The sequence below is a fragment of the Oculina patagonica genome, chromosome 13, assembly GCF_052425735.1.
Source record: "Oculina patagonica isolate OP01 chromosome 13, crgOcupat, whole genome shotgun sequence".
Taxonomy (NCBI): domain Eukaryota; kingdom Metazoa; phylum Cnidaria; class Anthozoa; order Scleractinia; family Oculinidae; genus Oculina; species Oculina patagonica.
In genome coordinates, this window is record NC_135770.1 from 27,309,961 (window position 1) to 27,321,147 (window position 11,187).

Sequence of the window (11,187 nt, forward strand, 5' to 3'; positions counted from 1 at the left end):
TTTACGGTGGCCCATAGGTGTCACGGCAAAACCAAAAACTTCACGGCAAAACCAAAAACTTCACGGCAAAACCAAAAACTTCACGGCAAAACCAAAAACTTCACGGCAAAACCAAAAACTTCACGGCAAAACCAAAAACTTCACGGCAAAACCAAAATCATCACGGCAAAACCAAAAACTTCACGGCGAAACAAAAAACTTCAAGGCAAAAACAAATTACCTTACGGCAAAACCAAAAACTTCAAGGCAAAAACAAATTACCTCACGGCAAAACCAAAAACGTCACGGCTAAAACAAATTACCTCACAACAAAACCAAAAACTTCACGGCAAAAACAAATTACCTCACGGCAAAACAAATATATACCTTACGGCAAAACCAAATACCTCACGGCAAAACCAAATACCTCACGGCAGAATCAAATGTCAAACTCACGGCAAAACCAAATACCTCACGGCTACATCAAATTTAGCTCACGGCGGAAGTGAATTTCACGGCGGAAGTTATTTGTCATCCCCTCGCGTGTTGCATGTCGGTTGAAGCAAAGATGGCGGAATCGGAAGACTCGGAAGACGGGGATTTAGAGCTGCCAGAGGAGGAAGAAGATGAAGAAGGTCTCATTCGGTATTACTTTTTCAGAGGTTTCGAGTACAAAGAAATACGTTTGTTTCTATTTAAGAACCATGGTATTGAAATGAGCTTAAGTACCTTGAAACGACGAATCAAACAGTATGGTCTTAAAAGGCAAAGACCGGATTATGACATGGATGATATAAGGCAATCCATCCAGAGTATTGTCAACGGCCCTGGATGTTTACAAGGATATAGATCGGTATGGCATACTCTGCAGCTCAAAGGTAAAAGGGTACCACGCATCGTTCAAGAGCTCCTCAAAGAAATAGATCCAGAAGGCAGCGAATTACGAAAGGCTCATCGTCTTAAGAAGAGAAAGTATCACAACCCAGGCCCAAACTATGCTTGGCATTGTGACGGCTACGATAAACTTAAGCCGTTTGGCTTTGCAATCCATGGCTGCATTGATGGTTGGAGCCGCAAAATAATGTGGTTATATGTAACGCGATCAAATAATCAACCAAACAATGTGGCAGCTTATTATCTTGATGCCGTTGAAGAGTATGGGGGTTGTCCTGTTGATCTGGTCACAGATCTGGGCACCGAGAATGGGATTATGGCGGCCATACAATCTTTCTTAAGAGATGACCCAGACAGTCATAGGTACGTTCCTTCCCCCCGAAACCAACGAATAGAAGCCTGGTGGGCCTTTCTCAGGAAATCGCACTCTACTTGGTGGATAAATTTTTTCAAAGATATGGTAGAGGGAAGAGTAGTCGATCTGACTTCAGAACTTGAAATGGAATGCCTGTGGTTTTGCTTTTCTGGGCTGCTACAAAAAATCTTAGATGAAGTTAAAGAACACTGGAACACTCACCGCATTCGAGGGTCTCGTCATGACACTATGAGCGGTAGACCAGATTCACTGTTTTACCTTCCTGAACTTCATGGGTCTACTGATCAGTTCTTGCTACCCATAAGTGAAGCAGAAAGAAATTATGCTCGGTCCCATGTCATTGAAATCGATTCTGACAATGAGTATCAGGAATACTTTCAGTACGTTTCTGGACTTTGTGGTCTTGAGCAACCTAATGATTGGAGGGAAGCACTAGAGCTCTATGACATTCTTCTACAGTTTGCCTACAATGGAAGCACCACTTAACGTTTCCATCACCCATCTCATATGACTGCTTTTCTAGGCTCTGATTGTTGACAATACCGAAGGGACCATGCATTTTTTCTGTGAGGTAGAAAAAGTTCTTGGATTTTGTTTTTGAGGGGGGGGGGGGGAGGGCGGGGGGCTGCTAAAAAATAAGGGTTCAAATGGGATCACCCAAAATAATTTGCTTTATGTTTTAGAATGGTGTCATCCATAATGATGCAAACAGTCTCCCAGAATGCCCAAAGGATCTCTACTGGGTATCTGAAAATCCAAATTTTCCTTGGGGGAGGGGGGGGGAGGGGCATTTATTTATTTTAATTGAAAACCTGCATCACCCAAACGAGGATCGTTTACTAGAAATCGATAACAAATGCAAGTTATATCCATTTTTATCAATTGATAAATAGGTATTGATTTTCATTACCAAACTACGCTTGTGGCAACAACAGTTTTTTGGTGTCTGCTTGTCTGCTTTCTTGACACAACAATTAAAATTTTTAGGACTATGAGGGGGAGGGGAAAAAAACTTGATGTAGAGGGTTTACAGGGGCTTGCCATCAAATCCCACCAGCTTTCCCCACCGCCCCCCCTCCTAAACTCTAGAAAAAATGATCTGTCCCTTAGTAAGTTGGTGTTTTGCAGATGAATTCATGCTTTGCTATGTACTATTTAAGGATGTAATATAACAGAATTATGGACAGTTTGCTAACCAACTTGTTGATATTTTATTGTTTTCTATCAACTCAACATAAAGGTAAACATGTAACTACAACTTGGACAAAACTGTTCAGCAAGCTATCGCTTTTCTCCTTCTCGATGTCATACATTATATCTGCAACCTTTTAACACAACATTGAATAGGATGTTAAAGAAATGGTCAAAGTTATTAGTTTCAAATGGTTTTAGTTCTGGCGTTCGAAGAAATAGTATTACCAGCACAAAACTGGCAATTTCCCAACAATTTTTGTCTACGAATGTAACACATTTTCATCAAAATGAGGTGCATTATAAAACACTACTAAGTCTTATTGTTTTGCCTGTACTAAAACTATGCTCTATGCAGTTTACTTTATCTATAGAGCGGCAACAACAGTAACAAAAAATGAAAACGGCCAGTGTCCATGGGCTCCTAAAAACGCCTGTTAAAAGACTAAAATATAAACTGGTAACATGCTTTTCCCAGCAGAAGTAGCTGTCACAAACATTACACAGATGTGTTTCTGTGTGAAATAAAATGTCAACTTTTAAACAATACTGTAAGTGGCATGATATCATATAACAACTATGACTACAATGACAATCGAAACAGACTACAGCTGTTAACCAGGGTCTCACTTTTCATAAACACTTTTTGTTAAGTGGTGGTGTTGAGATTAAGTTAAGAGAATATGAGCATCAAAGTACTGTATCTGATGTCAACATACAATTATCTGTATCTTTTTGCCGTTATGAAGTTTAGATTTGGCATTGTTTAGATAAGCAAACACTTGGAAAGATAACCAAGCTCAGGTTTAAGAATGATGTCAAGGAAGTTTAACAATAGGCAGCTATCAAACCTACAAGGCCATTTAGATAGGTACAACTTGGACCTTACAGAAAGACATTATAATTCATGGTTTAGCAAAAGCCTGGCCTTTGCAAAGGGCTAATAGAAATACATTTTTAAATGCATCGTATCCTTTCATATGATTCACTGGAAATGTTATTTCCATACCGCAGGCCCCTACTAAGGGGAAACAAATGGTGTGTGATGGGTTTCGCATTAAACACTCATGATCAAACTTTGCAATAATTTCAACCTTTTGTCCATTTAACTGCCTGTGTTTTTGGCCTGTAAGCCACCCCATTACTCCAGCAGATGTCAACTCAGCTGTGTCGAACTTTTCAAATGGCCCCTCTGTGTTTGGTTCCAGAATGTCACCAGGATGATCCTCACTGTAATTCCATGCAACTGGACAGTCATACCCAGTAATAGGTCCCTCATCTAAGGCCATTAGAAAGTCCTGGAAGTTGTCCATCATCGTTTCTTCCAGTTCTCTTCGTGTTGAGCCTGCTGGAGAGAATTCTGGGTTAATCAAACTGAACAAATAAGTGGCATCTACATCTTGAACTTGCTCTTTCACAAAGAAGGGCTGGCAGACTGCTGGTTGGTTTGTAACAATGTCTGCTAGTCCATACATCTTCAGGCCTTCTTTGAACTCCTGGAGGTATAGGATGCGCTTGTTCACCAAGCTGACTGCAACCGATCTAACAATACCATCAATGTGTGCCATATCAATAGGTCCAGTGTATCCATGTTCAAGAATCGTGTCCCTGTGGTTGTCAATATCACTCTTTATGCTGTCAAGTAGCTGTTGCTCGCTCTGGGTCAGGTCATTTTCTTCGCTCAGGTTTAGGATATCCAATTTAGGGTTGACTAGTGTCTGAAATGCAACTTCATCCAGGAAGCAAGGTGGTGGTCCTCCTTGTGCAAGACTGTTGGCTACAATTTCCCCAGCTGTCCTAAAGTTGCCGTTTTGGACATGATATGTTGAATCAATAGGGCTTCCATTGGGAAATAATGTATTTCCAACAGCAGGGATGACTTCTGTGAAAAACTCTCTTGCCAACGCTCCCGAGTCAATTCCATCCTCCCCTAGGAACTTAACTTTTATTTGATGATGTCCACCTTGCCTTTTGGCCTCATACCGCCACAAGTTTAAAACACGTGGTAAAGGTGTTTGCCTCCTGATAGTGATAAAAAACTGATTTGTCTTGTCCACTCTCTTTTCTAATTCCTGGACCACAGCAGTGGGACTAGTAAAGTTTTTAGTGCTCTTAATCTCTATTTCCTGTTCTTTCACACTCACATCAGCACTTGTGGCTGCAACCTCATTGTGGGTGGTTTCTTCAAGTAACTGCCTTTGCAGTTCCATAGCAACTTCTTCATCATGTTTTATTTGAATTTCTGTTTCTCCAATTTCACTTCTTTCACTACATTCATCACTGGAGGTCAGGTCTATTTTCAATCGCTTTGAAGAATTCTCTCCTTGTTTATCAGCTGAATCTTCATATTCATTCTCTGGTTCATCATTCCAATCAAGGCCAACAGTTTCTGAATGTTTAAACTCTTTAGCAGTGCAAAGATACAGAGTTATTCGCTTAAAGTCTTTGCCTACTTCTTCCTGGTAACGATGTAAAGAAAAAAACTCTTGCCGGTCCAGGCAAAAACAAGGCCTCTTTACCATCATCAAGCAAGAGAACATAATCTTCACCTTCTTCATAAAGGTTGCTGTTGAAACTCTTCCATTTCTCGACTGCCTTCTCACACAGGACTTTATATGGGGCATCTCTAGGAACTTTCAGCGCTAAACGCTTTCCTCGTCTAGGCTTCAGATTTGATTCATCTTCAGACCATTCCATCAGTCCAATAAAAATAACCACCTCAGGATTTATTTCTTTACCTTTGGTGCCTTTATTTTTTTTGTTCTTCTTTGAAGGCACTTGTCGTCCACAGTCGGCCTTTGTCTTGTGCTCATAATATTCCTTGAAACTTAATACTCGACCAAATGCACCTTTGCCCTTTGGTGGCTCTGAACAGCCAGATGGACCTGGTTTACATGCATCTGCCATCTCTTTACCATCCTGCACAAGTTCTGAAATGAATTCGTTTATTCAATCAATCGACCAAATGCTAATTTAGCATGATTTTTCACAAGAACTGTGTCTCTCAGATAAAAGAAAACTTAAACAAAATCCCCTACCGGTAAATGACAGATTTTCTCTACTTTTTCATATCCGTACCCTTTTATATACCTCCCTACTAGGGGGATAATCTGTAAGTTTGTTTGCACAACAATCGGGAGTGGGATTAATTTGTAAACATATACCGTAAAATTCTGGTTATAAGCCCCATGGCTATAGGCCACTCCCAATCTACCTGAAAAAACTACATCCGGTTATGAGCACAACACCTCCCCCCCCCCCCACCCCCCCGCAGGGGTGGACCCAGGATTTTTCTTAAGAGGGGATGCACCACTAAAGAATGGCGAAACTGACTTTTTTTTTTTTTTTTTTTTTTTTGCAGAATACCAGTTGTATTAGAGGGCCGCAGGCCATCTCAGGGGGTGCACCTCCTGCAACCTCCCCCTAGATAAGCCCCCATCTGCTGGAAGACAGATAAACACTGCCGTGGCATGTTTCGAAAAGTTTTTTTTATATCACTTAGAAGCCCCCTGGATATAAGCCCCTCCTTTTATAAGCTTACCCAGAAACCCTTACGAAAGCCCAGGAGGAGGAGGCACTCTATATATTTTTGGGTGGGGGTGTGCCGCTGAGACTCTGAAACCCTTACCCTATACCAGACCATGTTCAGCTGATTTTGCAACCCTATACTAGACTAGACACTGAAAATCCCTACCCTTTCCCAGACTTGTTTTTTTAGAACTGTATCATTATATAGTGCTTTTTAATAGAAATCCATCTGTCAACAACATTGCCACGATGACTTTATTTACGTTTAGAAGTCTCTTTCTATTCCGAGTTTCTATTCCTATTCCGAACTTAATCCTTCATACCACTGATCAGTTTCCCGGCAAATGATACCCTATTCCAGACCAAAACTCTCTGATTTCTATACCATATCCCAGACTAAACTGCTTGAAAACCATACCCTTCACAGCGGCACATACCTATATAGCTCATATATGGGAGTGCCCCCCCCCCCCCGGATTTTTCGGTGTGTTGTAAAGCTCGCGCAGCTTCTGAATCAACACAACCACTTATTGACATCAGCCAACTTCGATTATAATTAAGTCAGCTCCACAAGCAGCTTCAAAGTAACCCTGTTTCTAAACGTGTAAAAATGTAAGAACACAATTGCCTTTCATGTTCATCGCTTCAGGCCTTCAATGCGATCGCTCGCAAGCTACAGCACGTGTTGTTCCGAAACGAAGATTATAAAATCCTACTGTACTTTGCAAAACATAAAAAGCTTACCTTTTCCACACTTTACACAGTAATTTGAGTTAGCTCCAACTGAGGTGCCACAATGGTGGCAAAACATCGCTCTATTCTGATTGACACTAAGACAACAGCAAAACACTCCCGGTTGTCAGACGCCCGCCATTTTTCCAATGCCTGAGTAACCTCTACTTCGAGAAAGGAGTCATTTCCGCCGTGAAATTCACTTCCGCCGTGAACTAAATTTGATATAGCCGTGAGTTATTTGGTTTTGCCGTGAGTTTGACATTTGATTCTGCCGTGAGGTATTTGGTTTTGCCGTGAGGTATTTGGTTTTGCCGTAAGGTATATATTTGTTTTGCCGTGAGGTAATTTGTTTTTGCCGTGAAGTTTTTGGTTTTGTTGTGAGGTAATTTGTTTTAGCCGTGACGTTTTTGGTTTTGCCGTGAGGTAATTTGTTTTTGCCTTGAAGTTTTTGGTTTTGCCGTAAGGTAATTTGTTTTTGCCTTGAAGTTTTTTGTTTCGCCGTGAAGTTTTTGGTTTTGCCGTGATGATTTTGGTTTCGCCGTGAAGTTTTTGGTTTTGCCGTGATGATTTTGGTTTTGCCGTGAAGTTTTTGGTTTTGCCGTGAAGTTTTTGGTTTTGCCGTGATGATTTTGGTTTCGCCGTGAAGTTTTTGGTTTTGCCGTGATGATTTTGGTTTTGCCGTGAAGTTTTTGGTTTTGCCGTGAAGTTTTTGGTTTTGCCGTGACACCTATGGGCCACCGTAGTATATTTGAATACTTCGCAACATACAGGAAAAAGCTTCATGAAACTTTTCTTGAGATAACTTCGTTAAAGCAAGAGAACAGTAGCACATAAACTCAGTTACAGCGTCTTTCATATCTTTACTTATTAAAAGTGCCTTCTTAAGGTATTCTTCGGCTATTACATATTCACCGAGAGATTGAAACACAGTTCCCAGTTTTACGTTACTGGCCGCTTCTCCTCTACTGTTACCTATTTCAGTCGTGATTGCAAGTGCCTTCTCGTGATATTCTTTAGCCTCAATACTATCACCAAGAGACTGAAACACACTTCCAAGGTTTCCGTAAAATATTGCTTCTTTGGCTCTGTCCCCAATTTCCATTGTGACTGCAAGTGCTTTCTCGAGATATTCTTTACTCTTTCCATATTTTTTAAGAGCTAGATACACATATCCCAGGTTTCCGAACATTGTTGCTTCTCCTGCTCTGTTACCAATTTCCATGTTGATCGCAAGTGCCTTCTCATAGTATTCTGTAGCCTGGACATATTCACCTAGAGATTGAAACACATGTCCTAGGTTTCCGTAATTTGCTGCTTCTCCTGCTACGTCACCAATTTCCATTTGGATCGCAAGTGCTTTCTCGAGATATTCTATAGCTCTGACATAATTGCCAAGAGATTGAAACACACATCCTAGGTTTCCGTAAAGTCGTGCTTCTCCTGCTCTGTCACCAATTTCCATTTGGATCGTAAGTGCTTTCTCGAGATATTCTTTAGCTTTGACAAATTCACCGAGGGATTCAAACACAGTTCCAAGGTTTCCGTAAAGTGCCGCTTCTCCCCCTCTGTCACCAATTTCCGTTGTGATCGTCAGTGCTTCCTTATAACATTCTTTAGCCTTGACGTATTTGCCGAGTGATCGAAAGACATTTCCTAGGTTTCCGCAATGTGCTGCTTCTCCTGCTCTGTCACCAATTTCCAGGGTGATCGCAAGTGCTTTCTCGAGATATTCTTTAGCTTTGACATAGTCACCGAGAGATCGAAACACTTTTCCAAGGTTTCCGTAATTTGCTGCTTCTCCTACTCTGTCACCAATTTCCATGTCGATCACAAGTGCTTTCAGGAGATATTCTTTAGCTTTGGCATATTCACCGAGCGATTGAAGCACATTTCCTAGGTTTACATAACTTGCTGCTTCTCCTGCTCTGTCACCAATTTCCATGTTGATCGCAAGTGCTTTCCCGAGATGTTCTTCAGCTTTGGCATATTCACCGAGAGATCGAAACACTCTTCCTAGGTTTCCGTAATTTGCTGCTTCTCCTGCTCTGTCACTAATTTCCATGCTGATCGCAAGTGCTTTCTCGAGGTATTTTTTAGCTTTGGCATATTCACCGAGTGATTGAAACACAGTTCCAAGGTTTCCGTAAAGTGTTGCTTCTCCCCGTTTGTCGCCAATTTCCGTTGTGATCGCAAGTGCTTTCTTATAACATTCTTTAGCCTTGACATATTTGCCGAGAGATTGAAACACATTTCCTAGGTTTCCGTAATAAGCTGCTTCTCCTGCTCTGTCACCAATTTCCATGGTGATCGGAAGTACTTCCTCGAAATATTCTTTAGCCTTGACATAGTCACCGAGAGATAGAAACACTTTTCCTAGGTTTCCGTAATTTGCTGCTTCTCCTGCCCTGTCACCAATTTCCATGTTGATCGCAAGTGCTTTCTCGAGATATTTTTTAGCCTTGACATAGTCACCGAGAGATTGAAACACTTTTCCAAGGTTTCCGTAATTTGCTGCTTCTCCTACTCTGTCACCAATTTCCATGTCGATCACAAGTGCTTTCTCGAAATATTCTTTAGCTTTGACATAATCACCGAGAAATCGAAAGACAGTTCCTAGGTTTCCATATGCGATTGCTTCTGCGTTTTTGTACCCAATTTCCCTCATGATAGTTATAGCTCTCTGATAAAGTTCTATTGCCTCAACATACTTATTTTGACTCGTGTATAACCGTGCCAGCGTTATGCTAAGCCACCCTTCTTGGTCTGTTTCACCACACTCGCAGTAAATGACGAGAAGCTTTTCTCCATATGTTATTGCGTTTTTGCTATCGTTTACACTACAGTAAGCGGCGAAAAGTGTTGTATAGATTCCAGCATAAATCAATTTGTCAAATTTCTGTTTTACCCTCAGCGCTTTGTTATCTAGGAAAACCAAGCTTTCCTTGCATAACTCGATAGCTTTTAGAGCACGACCGGTGTTGAGAAGGAAAGTGGCAACCACTAAGGCAATACCAATGGCTGCTATGATTTCCTCTTTGTTGTTCATGACGCCTTCTTCAATCTTTAAGTGTCAGTATAACTGTAAGATAAGAAGAGGATGGGGTGAATAGGGGTTTGCAAATTCGCCTATCCGTGCCATTTTTGGCCAAATCCGAGCCACTAGTTTCGGTCAAATCTGGATGGGCATTACTTGGAACTTTCTGTGGTATAATTTCAGTGCAAGGAAAGGTAGACTTTGCTTTTTATGTCATATTTTCAAAATGTTTGTCTGTCTTGTTTATGTGTCAATTCCAATGCCAAGGTCAAAGGTTGCATGAGACTCGTCCGAAAACAATAAAGCTGACAAAAGGCCAACATACCGACCAAAGTCGACAAAAGGTCCGTAATCCGAACTCTGTTTAGTATCCACGACCCGAACTTCAAGACAGGACGAGTCCTGTGTCTGGGCGAAAATTCTCCGTTAATCCGCGATCCGCCGTATTTTTGAAATCCGCGAATCCGCTCAATTTACTGAAAAAGTCCAAAATCCGTGCGCTTTTTAGGCCATGTCCGTCGATCTAGGCTGTGTACAGCCGTCCCGCTCCGCTGTACACAGGCTACCGTCGATCCGACCGAAAATGAAAAATGAAAAAGTCCGTCGATCCGATAACTTACCCCTTGATGATACGCCCGCTTTAGATAAAGTTTGTTGGCAGGACAAGTGATCCCTTCACATAAACAAAATGCAACAGGGTTTAAACTCGACCAATTTACATAGGAGAAATTCATGAGTAAATTGCGTTGGAACCTCGTTGAACGCTCACTGGCATGTACAGGGAGGGAGTGAAAATACTTTTTGTGGGGCGCCTTGTAAACGCTCTGCTAGGGATAACTCGCCTACCCGGGACAACTTTATTTTGGCTCCAAGAAGCTAAATATGTTAAAAAATACCGACAAAAACAGCGAATTGAGACCAAGAAACATCGTGTTCATTCACAATAATTATTTATCGTATTTTTGCACTGGAACGGAATTATTTTCGAATAACATCTTCTTACGACAAAATTTTACAAGGTTAACTGAAGCGTAACCGGTGTAAGTTGACCCGGGTAGTAGGGTTACTCTACCTGCGAATTTTTGCTTGTAAACCCGGGCTATCTTCTAACCCTCTTGCTAAGGTAACCCTAGCACTAGGGTTACCCTACCTGCTTGTAAACAGGACCTTAAAACAGCGAGTTTCATGCATATATCCCTTGACTAAAAAAGAAATTGCGCTATATAGACGTATTTACTTAAACTGGTAAAGATTGTAAAAGGCACAAAATACAAGGAGATTTTACTCACCACGCCAACGTCAGTTGAAATAATTGCCTAAAAGTCTTCCTTGTGTGGAGTGAACTTTACTGTCAAGTTTATTTTATACTGTTCGCGTTCGAAAGTAAAAATACTGGACTTCCGTAAAAGGGACTCTTTGCTGGAAAATTCTAGAGGAACCTGTATGTTTT

At 41.2% G+C, this 11,187-nt stretch overlaps 1 protein-coding gene across 1 annotated transcript; it reads left to right on the forward strand.

The window, feature by feature from the left end:
* On the forward strand, positions 1-7,262 carry LOC144636376 (uncharacterized). The gene is made up of 2 exons (XM_078495572.1): positions 1-1,820; positions 5,802-7,262. Exon 1 carries the CDS (start codon positions 530-532, stop codon positions 1,733-1,735), a length of 1,206 nt encoding a protein of 401 aa, XP_078351698.1. The 5' UTR covers positions 1-529; the 3' UTR covers positions 1,736-1,820; positions 5,802-7,262.
* Positions 7,263-11,187: the final 3,925 nt, after the last annotated feature.

Excerpts from the sequence above, each read along its gene's own strand:
- LOC144636376 (XM_078495572.1), top strand. The coding sequence starts at position 530 with ATGTCGGTTGAAGCAAAGATGGCGGAATCGGAAGACTCGGAAGACGGG.